Genomic DNA, 22810 nt, shown 5'->3' on the forward strand with positions numbered 1-22810 from the left:
CAGCCAAACTACTGGCAAATAAAGGAAGGAATGATGCATACAAGGCGTCAACAGCGCTTTCCAGAGATTAAGCAACTTCTGTGCCTTCTGTCTGCTGCTATGAAGACTCTGGTTTCTGGTTGTTTCTTCGCAAGTTTTATGCCTGCGTCTTTGTAAAACAACATTCCAGCTGTCTGGTTATTTCAATCAACTCACAGAAAAACAAAAGGATATCTGCACTGAACACATAATCTGGTAGAAACCCTAAAAATTTTAATTCAAAATAAAATCTTTCATAAATGAAAAGCTAAATATTAAAGTTCTCCTCTCATAATACCACTGAGAATATAAGAAGTTTTTAAGTACAATCAACAGTGAATAACAAGGAAATCGCACATATTGATAAATGAAAATAATCAATGCTTTCATTTTTCATTCCTCTAACTTTATCAAATTAGTAAACATTTCACCATCTCCTGTGCTTGTTAAATGGACTAAAAACAGTAAAAATAATGGACCTATGTTATTAGACATAACTATATGTTTGCCTAAGAACCCTGTCCTGTCCAATACACTGCTGATGATACACTGGATTCATTGGGGGGGAGGAGGGGGAGAAGGCGGATACTGCACTGAACAATAAGGTTGAAATGCTGTGGATTGCAAACGAAAGCTTGTTTTCCCTCAAACTGTCCTTTCTAATAGTCTGTTAACATTTGCAACAAGCCTTTCCTTCTCTTTCCTCACAAGACAGAGCCTTAATTTTAAAAACCTGGATGCACTGCTTATATGGACACAGACGAACACAGCCTCAGAAGTACACCTCTACCCAAAGATATTATTGACTACAATGGCAAGACGTCTGGAAAACACCAAAATCCAGTAGGGGAATGGTTGTAGAAATGTTTATACTGTGGAACATAATATATAGCCAGTAAAATAATGGAGTAGATCTATGCGTGCATGTTAATATGGAAAGATCTCTAAGATATTCCCAGTTGAAAAAGTACCAAAGTATGGAATACTGCAAGTATTATGACTCCGTTTAACATAACTGAACACACTACATACAGTTGTATGTGTGTATTAGTGCACAGGGGAGAAAAAGCCCTAAACGTTAAAGACGAACACCTCAGGAGAGAGAGATTAAAAAGAAGGGGGGGGGGGCGGAGTGTAAAAGAAGATAACTCAATTTTCTCTCATAACCTAACATCTTTTAACTGTTTATAATGAGAACATAGTATTTACGAAAGAACTGAAAAGTTGCACTTAAGAACTCTCCACACATTCCTCCTCCTTTATCAGCCAAAGAAAAGGAAGACAAATCACAGAAGAGACAAAGGAATAAGCAATAATCTGGTCCATCCTCATCTCAGGATTCCCAAATCCTCCTTCAACCTACTACTGCCAAACCCCAGGCCAGCTGAGGCAGGGCAAAGGTGCAGCTGGAGGGACGAGGCAGGCACGAGGCAGTGGTGGGACATGCAAGCCCACAGCAGACAGCAGCTCCAGAGGTGCCCAGCACTGGGCCTGACCTGCGTCGATGGCTTGCATCAGGCACTCGTATGTGGTCTGAACCAGCTTCCGTGCTCCCTCATCCACATCCCCAACAAAGAACGTCTCATTCAGGTCCCCGTGATAACCATTGCGATAAAGAGTGATGTCCACTGCAAAAGGATACACAAACGTAAAGACCACATTTGTTTTGATTTCAAAACTGAAGTCAAGTTTCACCAAGATGAGAGAATCAGGCAGCTTAATAAGAAAGATAACGTCTGCATTCACAAGTGACATCAATGAATACACTCTTAACGTCCCACAGACGGTTCTCGTCCATAATGCAACTAGACTCCCTGTGGAAAACAGGGCTGTGGTTATGCAGCACAAGCCAGACAGTGGGCTTTAATATTCTTATAGCAGTGATTAAATCATTTGTGGCAAGAAAAAAAAAACAGGATACATTCATGCAAGATCGATAACCTGAATTAATAATGTTAAATGAAGGACTTTGCTACATTTTGACATTAAACAGAAAATACTGTTTTCACTTACCTTTAATGAGTTTTTCCTCACTGCAGCGAATCAATAAATAGAAAAATTTACACTATTCTACACTTATTTGTCAAAAATTCATTTGCCTTACACTATTTGCAATTACTCATCCTTCTCTTTGTCTTCATGTTTAAAAATACAGATTAAGGGGGAAGGAGTAGGATGGACTGCGAGTCTGGGGTTCGTAGATGCAAACTACTGCATTTGAGGCGGATAAGCAATGAGATCCTGCTGTATAGCACAAGGAACTCTATGTAGTCACTTGTGATAATGTGAGAAAAAGGACGTACATACATATGTTATGACTGGGTCATTTTGCTGTACAGCAGAAATTGACAGAACACTGTAAATCAACTATAATAGAAAAAATAAAAATCTTTAAAAAAAAAATACAGATTAACATAACAGCGCCAAAATACCCTAAATGTATCCTAGAGAGCACATTAAATCAATCAACTTACAATATCACGGTACAGGTGTGTTGGCTCTAGCACAACATACATGTTCCTGAAAAACCTCACACATTATGTATGTTATAAAAGTAACAGAGTCTATGTGAAAAACAGCATTGGGCAGACCCCTCAAAACCTATGGAATTTTATAAACAGATACTTTAAGTATAAAAACTTAAAAAAAAAACCCTGTATAAAAAGTTTTTTTATACAGTTAAGGCTCCACTATCACTCACAGCCAGCATCACAGCTGGTCCATTCTCTGTGGCCTCTAACACTTAGGCTCCCTCCCTGTTTGATACACAGATCCTTGAAGATGCCTAACTACTAAAGAGAACAAGTTCATCAATATTAAAAATATCATCAAAGGGATGGAGTTCCCAGTGTGGCTCAGTGGACTTCCAACCCAACTAGTATCCATGAGGATGGGGGTTCGAACCCTGGCCTTGCTCGGTGGGTTAAGGATCCTGTGTTGCCACAAGCTGCGGCACAGGTCGCAGACACGGCTCAGATCTGGCATTGCTACAGCTTTGGCGAAGGCCAGGAGCTGCAGCTCCAATGCAACTCCTAGCCTGGGAACGTTCGTATGCCACAGGTGCAGCCTTAAAAAGCCAAACAAAAACAAACAAAGAAACCATTGAGTGGATCCTAATTCAGTATTTTTTTTAATCATAGAGGGCAATGTCTTGGCAGCTTCTTTCTCTACACTTGCAGCTTCCACAGACAGCTTAACACAGTGGTCCCTAAAGCCACTTTCTGAACTTTCAATGCCAAGGACAGTACTTCTGCAGAATTTTTAGCTTTTTTAAGGTTTTCATCTATTACTAATGATTTCTCTTTATCTGTAAGAAAGACATTCCTAATCTCTTCAGAACCAATACCAGACTAAAAGGAGTAAGAAAGAAAAAACCCATTTGAATCAACCATTACTCAACATTACTTTCACATTTCACTGACATCCCTCCCTTATTTACCAATCACATATGATCATTTGCATTAAAGAACCTATACCTATACCACTGTGGCTCAGCAGGTTAAAGACCTGACATTGTCTCTGTGAGCATGCGGGTTTGATCCCTGGGCTTGCTCAGTGGGTTAAGGATCCAGCATTGCCACACACTTTGGCTTGGATCTGGTGTTATTACGGCTGTGGTGTAAGCCACAGCTGCAGATCCAATTCAACCCCTGGCCCAGGAACTTCATATGCCATAGATGGGGCCATTAAAAGAAAAGAAAAAAAAAATCTATACCAATCATATCATACTAAAAGTATCTTGATTGGAGTTTCCTGGTGGCCTAGTGGTTAAGGATCCTGCACTGTCACTGCTATGGCTCGGATTACTGCCGTGGCATAGGTTTAACCAATCCCTGGCCCAGGACTTCTGCATGCCACAGGTGCAGTCAAAAAATAAAATAAATAGTATCTTGAAAGCAATTAAGTATCTTAAAACCACAAAAAAGCTTTCTATAGATTTTAGATTTAAATTTTAAATACAAAAAGAGTAGAGGAGTTCCCGTTGTGGCGCAGCAGAAACAAATCTGGTAACCATGATGTTGCAGGTGCGATCCCTTGCTCACTGGGTTAAGGATCCAGTGTTGCCGTGAGCTGTGGTGTAGGTCGCAGACGCAGCTTGGATCCTGCATTGCTATGGCTGTGGCGCAGGTCGAAAGCTGCAGCTCCAATTCAACCCCTAGACTGGGAAACTCCACATGCCGCAGGTGTGGCCCTAGAAAGCCAAAAAAACCCACAAAAGTAAAGTTGTTATTGTGGTGTAACAGGGGCAGCCAAAAAAAAAAGTTACATTAAAGACAGGAAACAAGTGAACAAAATGCAAGCTGCTATCACGCCCCCAAGGCCTTGCTATTTCTTAGCTCACAGCGACAAAAGTCACATATTTCTTACCGTTAACAATATCACCTTCTTGCAAAGGCCGTCTGTCTGGAATTCCATGGCAAATCACTTCATTCACTGAAGTACAACAAGACTTTGGGAAATTATAATAATTCAAGGGAGAAGGATAGCAATTTCTTGCAATGCATGCCTATAATAAAATACAGAGAGAATAATTTGTAATGTGCAAAAGAAAAAATTAATCTGAATGCAATTAATCAGATTTTAAAACTTGAAAAATGTGGGAAAATTTGTACAAATGCTAATGAAAAACTTATTTTATTTTAGTAATAATTAGCAGATATTAAATAGTAGACAATAGGGTTTGTAATAGTCAGATACCACAAGCAAATCAATTTACTGATAATTGCAAAGAAGAAGCAAATTCACATATTGCAAATGTTTACAAATACATACCAATGTCACTTTATGAAGATTCTAGTTTAGAATTACCTACTCCTTGTGAAAAATACATTATTTAAAGTAAATATTGGAGTTCCCGTTGTGGCACAGTGGTTAATGAATCCAAATAGGAACCATGAGATTGCGGGTTTGATTCCTGGCCTTGCTCAGTGGGTTAACGATCCGGCGTTGCCGTAACCTGTGGTGTAGGTTGCAGACGCGGCTCAGATCCCACATTGCTGTGGCTCTGGTGTAGGCTGGTGGCTGCAGCTCCGATTAGACCCCTAGCCTGGGAATCTCCATATGCCGAGGAGCGGCCCCAGGAAAAAAAAAAAGACCAAAAAAAAAATAAATAAAGTAAATATTAATGTGCACATTTAGCGTAACTATAATTTCGTATACAGAAACATTCCTCGGAGTTCCCGTCACAGCACAGCGGAAACAAATCCGACTAGGAACCATGAGGTTGTGGGTTCAATCCCTGGCCTCACTCAGTAGGTTAAGGACCCGGCATTGGAGTTCCTGTCATGCCTCAGCAGTTAACGAACCTGACTAGCATCCATGAGGATGCAGATTCGATCCCTGGCCTCACTCAGTGCATTAAGGATCTGGCATTGCCGTGAGCTGTGGTGCAGGTTGCAGATGCAACTCAGATCCCACATTGCTGTGGCTGTGGTGTAGGCTGGTGGCTACAGCTCTGGATGGACCCCTAGCCCAGGAACCTCCATATGCCTCGGGTGCAGCCCTAAAAAGCAAAAAAAAAAGAGAGAGAGAGAGAGAGAGAGAAAGAAAAAAAAGAAAGAAACATGCCTCTATCCTTATGATCAAAAAATGAGTACTAGTATATAATTAAGAGATGATAAAGTATTTCCAGAGACATCTTAACCACTACATTCGTGTGGAACAACAAAGGAACCTCTAAGAAAATAATCTGGTTCTCCATAAACAAGTCTTATTTTACCTGATGTTTTTGTACAGTGAGAGTCATAGCATACACAATTTCTTTTTTCCATATTGCCAGCCTTCAGGCTAGTATTTTTTTAAATAGTCACATGTAATACAATTTATGGAATGTATTACTTTATTGGCAATTCCATTATTATTGAAAATTTAGTCTCCCCAATTACAAAAAAATATTATAACCAGTAACTACCTATCATTTGTCCCTTACTTAATGTCATGCTTCTCGATTTCTCATGGCAGTACAAACAGCAGTTAAGAGCACACAGAAGCCGACTGCGCTGACTGAAAATGCCAACTACATTACCCACAAGTTGTGTAACTCTGGGCAACCTAACCTCTGTCTGCCTCCGTTTCCTTATCTAAAAGATAGAGATGAGAGTAGGATCTCATGCAGTTGTTGGGGAGACCGAGTTAGAAAAGAAGCATGTGGAAGAAAACCTGGCCTATAGGAAGCATTCAAACTGCTATTAGTGCCTCCTACGTACAGCTGACCCTTGAACAACCGAGGGCCACAGGTGGTTAGGGGTGCTGGCCTCCTGCACAAAAATCGGCATATAACTTGACTCCCCCAAAACATGACCAATATCCCACTGTTGACCAGAACCTTTACCAACAACAGACACAGTCAATTAACACATATTTTGTATGTTTCATATGTATTACATATCATATTCTTACAATAAAGCTAGAGAAAAGAAAGTATCATTTTAGAAACCCTAAGAGAAAATACATTTACGATACATATTTATTGAAAAACATCCACATACAAGAAGACCCACAAAGTTCAAACCCGTGTTGTACGAGGGTCAACTGTATTTTATGACATATGGAACAATATCCCAAAGTCAGGATTTATAAAACTCCAAATAAAAAAACTATGAATTTCCTTCTAAAAGTATAGTCTCGACTTACAATACCACCACCACGTAAAAGAGTACCAGCTTCACCATCTTCACGTAGGCGATGGACACAAATATCTTCAAAATACTTACTAATTTAGGAGGTCTTTATGACTTGCATTTGTTGATTATCACAGAAGGTTTAATTAGTTTTCTGTGTGATTTATTAACTAGTCATTGCTCTTTTACTGTGAACAACCTTGTCATATCATGTGTGCACTCATCTATTACAGAGTTTTAAGGTCTCTTCTTGGTGGGTGAGCAATCTTATTTTAAAAGTATCTCTATACCATATTTACTGCAAACATGCGTCTGGTCTGTTTATGGCCTTGTTATTGTAGATGTAAAATGAAACATTTTTCTCTGCTAATCTAGTTTTCAAAAGTTTTATTACTTAAAGCACTAATAAAAGGAATCATCTTAGAGAAGCTAAACTGTTACGAAACGCGAGGCTACAGAAATGAAATACTTCAAGCTTACCTCACACCTCAATACAGCAGATACTTAAAGATGGAAATAATGACTGTTGAATGCTTTCTAGATTTGAGACAAAGTGAAAAATATGCTTTCAAACTAGCTTTAGCCAAATGTGGATATTCAAAACTTGAGTTTACTTGATTTTCTAAAGTCTAAAACATCTATAAGACTATAAAAAGACGTTTCAAAACATAAAAGTTCTTACTAAGTGTACAGCATGATCTATTTCTTCAGTAGTTACACCTGGTTTAATCATCCCAGCAGCAATGTCCAAAACTTCTCTAGCAAGCTGCAAAAAAGAAACACTGCATACATTCAAGAAGAAATGAAACAGAAATAGAAGCCTGTACCCTTTGTTCTCATTTAAATTTTATGGGATACTGATAAAATGAAGCTCATCTTGAATATTATAATGCTGAATTTTCATTTTACAACAATCTGAATTGCTAACACCCATTAATAAATGTGTATGTGCGTATAAACATATACATAAAATTGGCCTAATTAGCAAACAGCTTATTAAGTAAGTTTGAGTGATTTCTATGTGAAAATGTACATCCTAAGTAACTGAAACAATAATCAACTAACGAAGGTTGACAGGTCTCACATTTCTACAATGCGGAAGGGAAGCGAGGGAAATAAAAAGAACAGATGAATGATTTTACTCAAAGAATCACAGCAAATAAGTGACAGAAATACAAATTTCTCCAAATTCTCGAAGAAAATTAGTTTCAAATCACCTTTAAGCATGCAATACAAATTTTAAGGATCACTTCTAAATAAACAAATAATTCATCAATTATTTTTTCTTAGAAAAATATAAACATGTGATTTCACCTAATAAGTACCAGCCTACGATACTTCATTGGTATTGCACAGCAGGAGCTTTAGCTTAATTTTATATAAGCCTTAAACTTTACCCTATGTTATGATGACTCATGAAAATAACAAAATATCATAAAGAACTAGTTCTTTAAAAAAATAAAAAATAAAGGAAATAAACTGTCAACTAAATATTCATTACCCGCCATATTAATTTTCAAATAGGCTATTTAAGTAGAAAACAACTACTACACAAAACTACATTCTAACAAAATTTTAAAGAAAAGTAATTATGGCTAGTCACGTTCCTATAATGTAATATTTGCTACCTTCACAAATGAGCAAATCATTGACTTCATGTCTCATGACTGTTTAAACATGTCCTACCCCACAGGGGAAAAAACTCTTACCCTACATACAAGTCGCATTCCTTCTATATCTTCAGATGAGAGCAACTTAATTTGAGAAGTACCTTTAAGAGCCTGCTCCGATTCAGACATTCCTGGGAAAGAAAATCAGTAAGTAAAACTCAAATGAATGAAAACACATAGTATGTATTAGCATAATTTCATCCCTATGATATAAGTCTCACTATGTGAAAATACAACAGTATTTGATATTATCAGAGAGTCCAGGCCAGAGGTTTTTTGTTTTTTGTTTTTTGTCTTTTTGCCATTTCTTGGGCCGCTCCCGCGGCATATGGAGGTTCCCAGGCTAGGGGTCTAATCGGAGCTGCAGCCACTGGCCCACGCCAGAGCCACAGCAATGCAGGATCCGAGCCGCATCTGCAACCTACACCACAGCTCACAGCAATGCCAGATCGTCAACCCACTGAGCAAGGGCAGGGACCGAACCCGCAACCTCATGGTTCCTAGTCGGATTCGTTAACCACTGCGCCACAACGGGAGCTCCATCCCAGGCCAGAGTTTTTGAAGAAATATTTTGACATGAAATTTTCTAACAAAACCGAAGGAAGAATTCTAAAGAATAAATTTCCAGATCTATTAGAAAGCAATCAGGATGCAGTACTTGTTATTTGCTAACAAAGTCAATAATGATTCAGGAGTTCTCATCATGGTTCAGCAGTTAAGGAATGTGACTAGAATCCACAAGGATGGGGGTTCGATCCCTGGCCTTGCACAGTGGGTTAAGCGTTGCCATGAGCTGTGGTGTAGGTCACAGATGCTGCTCAGATCCCACGTTGCTGTGGCTGTGGCTTAGGTTGGCAGCTGTAGCTCCTATTCAAACCCTAGCCTGGGAACTTCCACATGCCAAGGGTGAGGCCCTAAAAGCAAAACGATAGGAAAAAAAATAAATTAAAAAAAAATTAAGTCAGTAAATCATTTACATTTGAATAGTACCATACAATTTATAATTGCTCTCACGATCATCTCCTAAAGCAAGTATATATAATGACTGATGAATTAATTATACTCATAAATTTTTTAAACTGGGAACTTAAGTCAGTGTTTTTCAAACTGCAACTTGTGACCCTTTATTGGGCTGTGACCATGTATTTTTTTAAAGTAAATAAATGGAATAGAAAATAATAGACTGGAGTTCCCGTCGTGGCGCAGTGGTTAACGAATCCGACTAGGAACCATGAGGTTGCGGGTTCGGTCCCTGCCCTTGCTCAGTGGATTAACGATCCGGCGTTGCCATGAGCTGTGGCATAGGCCGCAGACGAGGCTCGGATCTGGCATTGCTGTGGCTCTGGTGTAGGCCAGCAGCTACAGCTCCGATTAGACCCCTAGCCTGGGAACCTCCACATGCCGCAGGAGCGGCCCAAGAAATAGCAAAAAGACAAAAAAAAAAAAAAAAAAAAAAAAAAAAAAGAAAATAATAGACTATATCATACGGGGTAGGGGAAAGTGCTGTTATGAAATGCTTGTTAATCTATACACACACAAACACACATGCACAGACCATGTTATAAAATACATTTCTTGGAGTTCCCGTTGTGGCTCAGTGGCTAACAAATCCGACTAGGAACCATGAGGTTCAGGTTTGATCCCTGGCCTTGCTCAGTGGGTTGAGGATCCGGCGTTGCCGTGAGCTGTGGTGTAGGTTGCAGATGCAGCTCCGATCCCGAGTTGCTGTGGCTCTGGCGTAGGCCAGCGGCTACAGCCCCGATTCGACCCCTGGCCTGGGAACCTCCATATGCCAGGGGAACAGCCCAAGAAATGGCAAAAAGACCAAAAAAAAAATTTTTTTTTTTAAAATATTGCCCTAAGAACTTTCACTAGCAAATTAGCTTAATTCAAGTTACTCATACATTTAAAAACATTAAAGCCAGTATAATTATTTCAAAATCTGAAAAAAAGAATATAACCATAAACTACTTCTTATAAATGCTGATATAAAAATCCCCCCAAAATATTATCAAATAGGAAAAAAAATATTATCAAACAGAATCTAAAAACATACAGTACAGTATATACACCACAACTTGAGGGAGATTCATATTGGAAAGGCAAGGACAGTTTATATCATGTCCTCGTTTACGTAACTCATCATAGCTATAGACTGAGGAAGAAAAAATAAATAAATGATCACCAAGAAAGATAATTCTGGGGATTTGCCTGTGTCCCAGTGGGTTAAGGATCCAGTGCTGAAAAATGCTATTACAGAAGAATGACGAAAGTTTGTCATAAATGTAAACAAAGACAAAATCTAAGTGTTTGATTGGGAAAAAATATTTTATAATAAGTATTCAAGAGATTATAAGTAAATCAAGAGATGATCTTCCAAATGAAGTGCATTTAAAAGTCAGTATGGAAAAAACCAGTAATCTAATGGGGATGGGGGAGAGGCTAAAGGATATGAATAGATGGCTCAAAAGGAAAAAAATACAAATGATTTTTTAACTATAAAGAGAAGCTCAACCTCACTCATAACTTAAAAATGCAACTTAAAATAACTGCAAAGTACCATTTTTCATCTTTCAGATTAGTACAGATCATAAAACCTGATAAACATGCTATGCTAGGGACGATAATAAGAAAACAGACTCCTACGTAGTTTGTTTGTTTTTTTTTTTTTTTTCAAATTTTTTTTCTTTTTGCTTTTTAGGGCCGCACCTGCAGCATGTGGAAGTTCCCAGGCTAGGGGCTGAATCAGAACTGCGGCTACCAGACTACATCATAACCACAGCAACTTGGGATCTGAGCTACATCTGTGACCTATACCATAGCTCACGGCCACACAGGATCCTTAACCCCACTGAGCAAGAGGCCAGGGATCAAACCCAGGTCCTCATGGATACTAATCAGGTTCGTAACCGATAAGCCACAGTGGGAACTTCCAGTCCAGAGTCTTTAGCTGGACATTGATTCAGGCCTCTATCATCTGTTTTTATCTAAATAGATATTAGTTAACATAAGAGAACATGTCAAAATCAAAATTTTTTAAATAGAATTTGATATAACAACACAAAATACAATATTATGTTGAATGTAGCCTTTATAGCTATAGAAACAATGTTTTCAGAGCTGATTAGATTTCTAATAGGAGGAAAGAATCTTCAATTCTCTCTAGTATGTCTTGAAAAAACATGTTTACACATATTGGAAATGCAGCACTGAAACTTTTTTTTTTTTTTTGCTTTTTAGGGTCTCACCTGTGGCATATGGAGGTTTCCAGGATAGGAGTCCAATCGTAGCTACAGCTGCTGGCCTACACCACAGCCACAGCAACACTGGATCCTTAATCCACTGAGCCAAGCCAGGGTTCAAACTCACAACCTTATGGTTACTAGTCGGATTCATTTCCACTGTGCCACGACAGGAATTCCTGAAACTTTTCTACTAAAAAAAAAAAGCATTCTTTGGGAGTTGCCAGGTGGCACAGCAGGTTAAGGATCCAGCATTGTCACAGCTGTGGCTTGGTAGCTGCTGTGGTGCAGGTTTAATCCCTGGTAGAAGAATTTCTACATGCCATGGACATAGCCAAAAAGAAAAAAACAAAACAAAGCAAAAAATGCACCCTTGGAGTTCCCATCGTGTCGTAGTGGTTAACGAATCCGACTAGGAACCATGAGGTTGCGGGTTTGGTCCCTGCCCTTGCTCAGTGGGTTAAGGATCCGGCGTTGCCATGAGCTGTGGTGTAGGTGGCAGACGTGGCTCGGATCCCGCGTTGCTGTGGCTCTGGCATAGGCCGGTGGCTACAGCTTTAATTCGACCCCTAGCCTGGGAACTTCTATATGCCGTGGGAGCGGCCCAAAGAAATAGCAAAAAAGACAAAAAAAAAAAAAAAAAAAAAAAGAAAGGCACTCTTTTCCTTTACAGTAGTCATCAAGTCCACAAACTGAAATAACAAACAGCATAGCAAAATTTACCTAAAGGGTGATCAGCATAATCTGGTCTTTGAATATAACTTGGCACTGGCCTTGTTGGCATCTAAAAACAATGAAGAGGACAGTGAGAACCAATTCAAATATGAAAGTAACTTTCAATATTAAAATTTACTAAGAAAATTAAAAGTGAGGAAAAACAAAATTCATTTGTTTGGTTTAAATGGGAAAAAAGTTTTAAATGACAACTTAAATATCACAACATACCTATTTCTTGAAGATTAAGCTTTATTTTCCTAGCACTAATGCCACCCCCTTTCCCAGGATATGTAAGTAAGAGTGAGAGTGACTGAGGCCATTAAGGATTTAAGATTACACACAGACAGTGGAGGTGGGCTGCGGTACCAAACAAATCAGTGAACCAAAAACAGTAAGAAATGATGTCTCAAAGTAAATGCACACCAACAGGTTCCCCGTCATTACCTCTGAGACCTACGATGACACTTATATTTTAAATAAGTCTCAACTTAGGTCAATTCCTAGGTTAAGACTCTGAAGTCGGTCAGCCAAGAACACAGGAAGGAGCAGGAGGGGCAAAAGGGGCAGATCTAAATTAAGGTAGAAATACATCACCCTAAAAAATTTTAGAAAAGTAGTAATATACACCACCATTACACTGCTCTAAAAATATCTAGTCTACTTCATCCTTTTTTTCAATTAAAGAAGTCATTGATCCTTCACCTAAAAATTTTTTCTACTTCACGCATGAATGCTGATCATCCTACTATCTTCTGTCTTTTGTCTTTTTTGTTGTTGTTGCTATTTCTTGGGCCGCTCCCGCGGCATATGGAGGTTCCCAGGCTAGGGGTCAAATCGGAGCTGTAGCCTCCGGCCTACACCAGAGCCACAGCAACGCGGGATCCGAGCCGCGTCTGCAACCTACACCACAGCTCACGGCAACGCCGGATCGTTAACCCACTGAGCAAGGGCAGGGACCGAACCCGCAACCTCATGGTTCCTAGTCGGATTCGTTAACCACTGCGCCACGACGGGAACTCCCTACTATCTTCTAAATAATGCACCATAAAAGCAAAAAGGCTAGAATGTAAACTTGATGATATGCTTCATAACTGGAATACAAATTACAAGCACCATTTTTAGGAAATGTAAAATTCTGAAAATTGGTTTAAAAGAATGTTAAATTGTTATTACCTTATTTACTCACCAGTGGATAATGTGGTCTGAGTTTACCAGTGTATCGATAACCTGCCCATGGGTCAGTGTTGATATCCCCTTCCACAGTCCAAGAAGATACTTCTCGCTTGGCCTTTTCATCTTCTGGGAGACAGATGAGAGAAAAGAATGCCTAAGCAGCAGCAGCTTACTCTATCACATGTTTGAAAACCAAGTGAATACAGAGAAACCTAAATCAAAACTACAATGAGGTACCACCTCACAAGGGTCAGGCCATCATTAACAAGTCAACAAATAACAAATGCTGGAGAGGGTGTGGAGAAAAAGGAACTCTCCTACACTCACTGTTGGTGGGAATGTAAATTGGTACAACCACTAAGGCAAAGAGTATGGAAATACCTCAGAAAACTAAGTAAAGACCTACCAGTTTATCCAGTAATCCCCCTTCTGGGCATATATCTCTACAAAACATTCATTCAAAAAGACACATGCACCCCCATGTTCACTGAAGCACTAGTCACAATAGCCAAGACCTGGAAACAACCTAAATGTCCATCGACAGATGAATGAATTAAGAAGTGTGGTACATATACACAACAGAATAATACTCAGCCATAAGAAAGGACAAAACAATGTCATTTGCAGCAACATGTATGCAACTAGAGACTCTCATACTAAGTGAAGTAAGTCAGAAAGAGAAAGACAAACACCGTATGATATCACTTATTTGTGGAATCTAAAATATGGCACAAATGATCCTGTCTACAAAATAGAAACAGATCAAGGTCAAGGAGAGCAGATTTGTGGTTGCCAGCAGGGAAGGAGGGGAGGAGTGTGATGGATGTAGAGTTTGGGGTTTGATGGATACAAAACTGTTACATTTGGAATGGACAGGCTCTGGGGTCATACTGTACAGCACAGGGAACTGTGTGTGATGGGTCACTCAGCTGCAGGACAGAAATTGAAGAAACATTGTAAATCAACTATACTTTAATTTAAAAAATATTAAAATAAAAAAATAGTTCCTATTGTGGCTCAGAGTAATGAACCCAACTAGTATCCATGAGGACACCGGTTTGATCACTGGCCTCACTCAGTGGGTTAAGGATCCAGTGCTGCCATGAGCTGCGGGATAGGTTGCAGATGCGACTTGGATCTGGCATTGTTGAGGCTGTGGTGTAGGCTGGCAAGCGAAGCTCTGATTCGAACTCTAGCCTGGGAACTTCCATATGCTGTGCATAAGACCCTAAAAACACACACACACACACACAAAAAAAATTTTAATAAATAAAAGAAAAATCAAGCCAAAGAGCCCAGGCACAAAATCCAGCAAACTTCCACCCTAAACTAAATCACCAAAGCTACTGCTTTCTTGCTATGTTCACAGCCCTGTGACTCCTCAATGATCTAAGTGTCTTGAGAGGAAAAGCCCAAGCTAAATATTCTCAGTTTTCACACAATGTTGAACAGGAACAGTTCAGAGTCAAACTCCTTTTCTCAAGTAAATGCTAAATGTACTAAATGTATTCTATCTACAGTGTCAATTTATAAAGAACCCTGTTTTTGAAATATAAAATCTGAGCCTAGGTAAAACTTTCCAACTAAGAGCAGACATCACTAATGGATTCTGTGCTCTTAGCGAAAGAACACCTTCTAAGTAATCCCAAAGCAAATTAAAAGTAAAAAACAAAAACTTCTCACTTAGCTGATAAATGACTTTCAAGTAAACGTAAGTTGCTTTGAAAATGTGTAATCTCATTTGTCTTTTTTCATTAAGGAGCTAATAGAAGGAAGTAGAAAAAGGCAAAGATAAGGGAAGGGAACAATCAATAGAAAGCTACTGAAAATTCATTAGAGGAGTTCCCATCCTGGCTCAGTGCTTAACGAATCTGACCAGGAACCATGAGGTTGCGGGTTTGATCCCTGGCCTCACTCAGTGGGTTAAGAATCCAGCGTTTCCGTGAGCTGTGGTGTAGGTTGAAGACGCAGCTTGGATCCAGCATTGTTGTTCGTTGCTGTGGCCCTGGTGTAGGCTGACAGCTGTAGCTCTGATTAGATCCCTAGCCTGGGAACCTCCATATGCTGCAGGAACAGCCCTAGAAAAGGCAAAAAGACAAAAAAAAAATTTTTTTCATTAGAAAAATTGAGTTAGGATTTCCCACTGTGGCTCAGCGGGTTAAGGACCAACACTGTTCAGTGCGAGGATATGGGTTCAATTCCTGGTCTCAATTAGTGGGTTAAGGATCTGGCACTGCTACAACCTGACATGCAGGTCACAGATGCAGCTTGTATCTGGCATTGCTGTGGCTGTGGCATAGGCTGGCAGCTGCAGCTCTGATTCGACCCCTGGCCCAGAACTTCCATATGCCACAAGCATGGCCATAAAAAGAAAAAAAAGAAAAGAAAAAGAAAAATTGAGTCAAACACACACCCTATTAACAGATTAGTTAATAACATATAATGTTGTACAGATGGCAACAGGCACATGAAAAGATGCTCAACAGTACTAATTATTAGAGAATGCAAAACAAAACTACCATGAGGTACCATCTCACACCAGTCAAAATAGTCATCATTAAAAAGTCTACAAATTAAAAAAAGCTGGAAAGGGTGTGGAGAAAAGGGAAACCTCCTACACTGTTCATGGGAATGTAAGTTGGTGCAGCTACTATGGAAAACAGTATGGAGGTTTCTCAAAGAACTAAAAACAGAGTTGCCGTATGATCCTGCAATCCCACTCCTGAGCATATATCCAGACAAAACTATAATTCAAAAAGATACATGTGCCCCATATGTTCACAGCAGCACTATTCACAATAGCAAAGACACAGAAACAACCTAAATGTCCATCAACAGATGAATGGATTAAGATGTGGAGGTATCTTCTTAAGTATACACAATGGAATACTACTCAACCATAAAAAATGAAATGTTGCCATTTGCTGCAACATGGATGTACTAGAGATTCTCATACTAAATGAAGTCAGAAAGTCAACATCATATGATATTGCTTACATGCGGGATTTAAAATATGACACAAATGAACTTATCTATGAAACAGAAACAGACTCACAGACACAGAAGAGACTTGTGGTTGTCAAAGGGGATGGGGTGGATGGGGGAAGGATGGCTTGGGAGGTTGGGTTTAGCAGATGCAAACTATTATATACGGAATGGATAAATAACAAGGTCCAACTACAGCACAGGGAACTATATTCAATATCCTATGATAAACCATATGGAAAAGAATATATATGTATAATTGAATCACCTTGCTGTAGAGCAGAAATAAATACAACACTATAAATCAACTATGCTTTAAATATATCTATATACGGGAGTTCCCGTCGTGGCTCAGTGGTTAATGAATCCGACTAGGAACCACGAGGTTGCGGGTTTGATCCCGGGCCTTGCTCAGTGGGTTAAGGATCCGGCGTTGCCGTGAGCTATGGTGTAGGTTGCAAATGTGGTTCAGATCCTGTGTTGCTGTGGCTGTGGTGTAGGCTGGCAGCTACAGCTCCAATTCAACCCCTAGCCTGGGAATCTCTATATGCCTTGGAAGCGGCCCTAGAAATGGCAAAAAGACAATAAATAAATAAATAAATAAATAAATCTATATATAATATTATATTGACTGAAATGCACCTAAAATTTTTTTTCACACAGAACAACAGATCCTCAGTAGTATCTGATGTCAGCACACTGACTGCATCTCTTATCCACAAACTAAAATAAAACTACTAACTTAAGACTTGGCACAAATTCAATCCCTCCTACACCAAGTAGCAACCTATACACCCTCCCAATGCATAACAATCTTTTTCCGCTTAATGTCATGCTATCACAGGTTTTAAAAGTCAGACCTCAAATAATTTTGAAGAAAAAAAAAATCCCTCTTTTAAGGACCTATTTAAAATAGAAACTAGGGAGAATAGCTGGAATCCTATCATCTTAAGCTAACGAGGAATGCTGAAATGAGTAAAGGCGACCAAGGTACAAAATTCTAGTCAGACGATAGATGCGTTCTAGGGATATAATGCACAGCATGCTGACTAAAGTTAACAACAACAAAGACATTCTAATCTCATTTTCTCATTTTATAGATGATGAAATTGAGGCAATATGGTCACATGGACAGAGGCATGGGGAAATGCTGCTTCCCAGCCCAGCACTCTCTCCAGAGCATGTGGTCAACTTGGGTTTGAAAGGCCAGTGAGGTGCAATTGACAAGAATGCAAGAATACAGCCAACCCATTCATATTCTTTGGAAGAGAATACAGTTAATATTACATATAAGGTAAAGGAATAGAGAAGATTAATAACAGAAAAGGGAAAGAAAACTCTACCATGCTACCGAATTTTGGGCATCTTTCTCCCCTATGAAGTTCAAGAAAGCCTCCGTGAATGTTAATGTCAAAGAGAAAACTGTTTCTTTCTCCAGCACAAAATGGAAACATTCATTGCTACTAGGTCCAACATCATAAAAAATAGTCTGAAATGCACACCGGCTGAACCTGCTTTAGTTGTGATTGCATCAAGTGCTTTTGTCTAAATCATGAACCTCAAGAATAATTTTCACCAGAAACATAAGACAGGCCGGCAATCAAGATGCAGGCTTTTTGCTTTAACATACTCCCAGGGAGTGTGCAGGGAAAAGGATGTTAAACCTTTCAAAGCTTCCTGCTGATTTGGATTCCAAATCTTCCACAATCTATTTTCAAAAGAGAACCGAAAGCAGGCCTCAAACAAATAATATAACCCAAAAGCTGTCTAGACATCTAAGAATGAAATATGGCAAGTTTTTTTCTAATCTCTAGGTATAATGCCCTTCGGGAAATTTACACTTCCAAAGTAAGTTTTGCTTAATGTAAACTGTTTGAGGATAAATTTGATCCAAGCCCCTCAATTCTAGACACATAATAAATATGAACTGGACTGGGGGTTGGTAACAAAACTGCATACTAACCAGTCTTTTTCAGAAGACAGTGAAAGCACAGGACAGCATAGATAAACACCTGTGAGCTATCTCTAAACCATCACAATGCAACAGGGCCAGATAAGGTGCAGGCTGTGTTAAAGAGTACTTGTGCAAGATATGTGCAAGATCAGGTCCCAAGTCCATCACACCCTTCTTTCTGTCTTTACAAGTTTCAGTGCAGGGAGCCTCCCCAGCCAGTTTACACAGAGTATTTAGGCTTTGCCTGGGACCAACTTTCTGATGACAATCCTGATTCAATTCTCCCAGAGATGACTGTTAATTGGTTGCTGAGCACTTACTATGCACCTGTACATATGCTAAGCCCTTTACATGGATTTGTTTATTTAATCCTCACAATCCAAGATTTCAGCATTTGAGAGATAAGGCTTAAGAGTAATCCATGCTCACAAAGCTTGGTGGAACCAGTTCTGAATTACCTAATACTTCCCCTCTACAGCTCAAAAATCAAGCACACTACTTTGGAGGGGTAGAGGAGTAGAATAAAAGGTATTATTGAGGTTTTTTTTACTTTTTAATCAAGTTTTTGTCTTATTTTTCACCATTCAAAAGATACTTGTCAAACATCTCCACCTTTTACTTTAGGAAAACAGGAGCCCACACAATACACTGAACATATGATAAATGTAAAAAGTGTAGAATAAACAGTATTAAGATGCAAGGCACTATAATAGATTAGACTAAGAGCAAATGCTACTATGTGAACGCTAGCAGGAGACACCTGCAGGAAATTCTCACCCAGGCATCAGCATTGTTCATTTTGAAGGGCTTCGCAATCTAACTGGTCTTCTTTACTAAGACACATAAAAAATAAATTCTGCCCTTGTGTCACTTAATTCACACCTGAAATTTTCCTAAGACCTGATTAGCTTCTGCAACCAAAAAAACTGCAGATCCAGATGGCTTCACTGGTGAACTCTACCAAACATTTACAGAAGAAATAACACCAATTCCACAAACCCTCTTCCAGAAAATAGAACCAGGGGAAACATTTCCTCCTCTGTGAGTCCAGGATTATTCTAATGCCAGACCCAGTCAAAGATATAAAAAGCTAATTACAGACCAGTATCCCACATGAACATAAATATAAATCAGTCATCTTTAATTAAAGATCAGTACACACTACATTTCATGAACTGCCTGCTACATTATTCTTGGAAGAGGTGCTGTCTTTCAAGATGCTCTGGTTCCTTCCCAGCCTAACATCCTTCCCTCCTTATCGCTTTCCCGACACTCCTCTTAGCTCTGAGGATCACTCATTCCCTCCTCCAGAACTGCAACCCACAATGGTGTAGTTGAAGTCAACTGATTAGGGTGTGAAAGACACAGGGCTGACAAGCTAAAGCTGTCTCTATCCTACACAGCCCAACGGATCAAGAATACTGGGCTCACCTCACCCACGTGGAAATCATCCCCCAAGATCCAAGAGGGCACAATCTGAAACATGGCACCATACTAAACTCTAGAGGTATAAGTAAAACATGAAGAGTTTCAGTCTAATGCAGTAATAATTATGTTCTTGGGGAACATCAGCTGCTTAATTTTCTTGTAGTGTAGTCATAATGAAACAGCTCCACCCTTAGAAATCCAATACGGAAGAAACAAGCACACTTTAATGAGTTAGCAAACACTTGGGGTAGAGACCCATTCTAAGCTCTTTTAGTAACATACTGTTTCACCTCAATCCTTTACTTCCCTGTGCTTTCAGCTCCTGGGTATAAAATGTTAGTAAACTGGCTCAAAGAGTGCAAAAAAATAGCCAACATCTTAGATATACAGTATTTAAAGTATGAGTAAATAAAGCTACATGGCATATTTAAACCTATCCCTACACTTTGATTTGAGGTAACAAATCCTATCATTTATGCTTTTATAAACTCATTTATTCACAATCCTTCTTCCTCATCTCTAACCACATATCCTCCCACAATAGCCTAGCATTTCCAATAAATGTAGACTTCACTTTATACAACCACAGAATATACATCTTTTAAACTTTTTATTTCCTTTTCCTTCAAATGGTGGTTAAACTGACCTCAATGAGATTTTAAAGTATGTTACACATAAAGCAATCTACCAAACTCTATTAAATCAGCAAATTCCTAGAACATATATAAAGTAGATGAACTAAAAATACCAAAAATCAGTAAGCTGAAAGAGAAACCTTATACCAAGAACTATGTGTTTCTGCCAAGTCTCCATCCATCAAGATGGCAATGCTTTAAGAACAAAAAGCCCTTGTCAATTTTCAGGTAACTGTGACAATCTGCCTGGAGCCAGCCACACTACTGGCATGAATTTACAGGATGAGGTGTCAAAGCCTGAAAGGCCACTCAAATCAGCGATAGATCCATGCAGCTGACAGCAACAGCTAAGGCGCAGCCAAGAGTTTCACTTTGTGGTGTCTCCCAAAGTAACCTCAAAAAGGAAAACTAAACATTAGACTTCAAGTAAGAACATTAAAACACCAAAAAAACACAGTGATAAAATTCTGAGTTAGACAAAGCAACTGAAATTGAAACTAAAGAAAAACAAAAGCCATCTGATTAAATGAAGCCAGACAGCTCATGTGTACTTGCCTATACTTCTAGCAAAGGGAAGACGGTGCCAGATGCCAAAAGGTTAAGACATTTTCCGTTATTGCTCAAGTCAGATCCAACTACCCTAGCAACTATCTCGTGTTTTCATGTTACATGTGTGATATAAGATTAACAAGGATATTACGCAGTCGCATTTTATTTACATGACTGCATACCACAAAGAACAAAAAATGTCCTAGTTCTAGGTTTCAGGATTATACTGTCAGAACATTCCAATATACGCTTTCAGAGCTGGAAGAATTCTTGTCCTTGGCAAAGAGCCACTTCTCAGACAAATGGTAGAGATGTGCGACTGTACTTACTTGCTTTCTTATGTAGTAACTTGTGAGTAGCCCAACTTCCTTTAAAGCATTCCTAAAAGGAACAAACAAGAAAATCAGTGTCACACCTTCCTTAATTACAAACATTTTAAGGGATGTTGTATATAAGAAATAGTTATTGGAAACTTTGTTTCGAAAAAATCAACATCTGTTAACTACTACATTAAATAGATGGAAAAGTTTAACAAATGATAATGTCTATTTTAAAAATCATTTCAGGGAGTTCCCGTTGTGATGCGATGGAAACAAATCCGAATAGGAACCATGAGGTTTCATGTTCAATCGCTGGCCTCAGTGGGTTAAGGATCTGGCGTTGCTATGAGCTGTGGTGTAGGTCACAGATGTGGTTCGGATTCCAAGTTGCTGTGGCTGTGGCGTAGGCCAGCAGCAACAGCTCTGATTAGATCCCTAGCCTGGGAACCTCCATATGCCGCAGGCGCAGCCCTAAAAGGATAAAAGAAAAAAAAAATTTTTTTTTCAAAAAGCAACCTAAACTTCAAATGACATACTTCGAATAAGCAAAAAAAAAAAAAACCCATTTACAATATAATACAGCTATATTTCAATTTTCTGTCATCAAATTATTTTGAAGTATTGAAACGAACCCTGAAAACAAGGAAAAAATTTGCAGATTCTTCCATAATTTATAGTAATTGGTCCTACCGACTTTGTCTGCTATGCACTGACAGCCCTCCTAGGCTAGACTGACCGAGCTATGAGGGAAGGGGCTTTGTCAAGCTTACCACTTTATCCCCAGAGGCAAGCAGAGTACCTGGCACATGACGGCGTTTCAATGAATACCTGAATTTGACCAGAATGGAAAATGACTAGAAAGACTAGACTTTTCACTTGGGAACACAGGTCTATGTGACATATTTCAGACACCAGTAGTGAGAAGTTTCTCAATTTGCCAAAATGAATGCAAGTAGTAAATTGAATTCAAGGAATAAACTCAAGTAATACATCAGAAAAATTATTCAACCAAACACAGAGTTTGTGTATGCTTTGATATTTACAGTCTGCAAAGAATTTAAAATTACTCAAATAACTCATTACAAGTACTAAGAAATTCCACAAATTCCTATAGGTTCTTTTGTCCATACTCGTGGCATGTGGAAGTTTCTAGGCCAAGGACTGAACCCATGCTAAAGCCAAGGTACTGCAGTGACAAGGCCAGATCCTTAACCTGCTTCGCCACAAGAGAATTCCTTCTACAAGTTTTAACTTTGCAAACACACACACGCACACACAAAATCACAGATAAGAGGAAAGCTAAGGAAAAAATAGAAAAAAAAAAAAAAAAAATCCCTAGAACTACGTAGTAATCAAACCCCATTTATGCCAGTGATGTTGAAGCTGCTCTCCCAAGATTTACTCCAAGGCCTCAGAGAGGCTGGTTTCTCCCTCTAGGGCTAGATCTTCACAACTTCCCCTTCATTCCCCTCCCATCTTCCTCAGCCAGCAAGAGCTGA

The 22810-nt window shown here is 39.1% G+C and overlaps 1 protein-coding gene across 2 annotated transcripts in view; it reads right to left on the reverse strand.

Moving 5' to 3' along the window:
- METAP1 (methionyl aminopeptidase 1) overlaps nucleotides 1-22810 on the reverse strand; it is a 60218-nt gene that overhangs the window by 9865 nt on the left and 27543 nt on the right. Inside the window, exons 2-8 of one of the 2 annotated variants that reach the window (XM_003129313.6) lie at nucleotides 21321-21372; nucleotides 13454-13566; nucleotides 12274-12334; nucleotides 8348-8439; nucleotides 7321-7404; nucleotides 4387-4525; nucleotides 1515-1646 (exon numbers count right to left, since the gene is read on the reverse strand). In XM_003129313.6, the coding sequence (XP_003129361.1) occupies nucleotides 1515-1646; nucleotides 4387-4525; nucleotides 7321-7404; nucleotides 8348-8439; nucleotides 12274-12334; nucleotides 13454-13566; nucleotides 21321-21372 (673 nt within the window). Of the gene's footprint in view, nucleotides 1-1514; nucleotides 1647-4386; nucleotides 4526-7320; nucleotides 7405-8347; nucleotides 8440-12273; nucleotides 12335-13440; nucleotides 13567-21320; nucleotides 21373-22810 lie in introns of both variants that reach the window. The other variant, XM_084973338.1, reaches the window with a different exon arrangement.

The sequence above is a fragment of the Sus scrofa genome, chromosome 8 (genome assembly GCF_054392235.1).
Source record: "Sus scrofa isolate SSC_HxYL_T2T_F1_AM1 chromosome 8, Sscrofa_HxYL_maternal_Yorkshire_Landrace_v2.0, whole genome shotgun sequence".
Classification (NCBI taxonomy): domain Eukaryota; kingdom Metazoa; phylum Chordata; class Mammalia; order Artiodactyla; family Suidae; genus Sus; species Sus scrofa.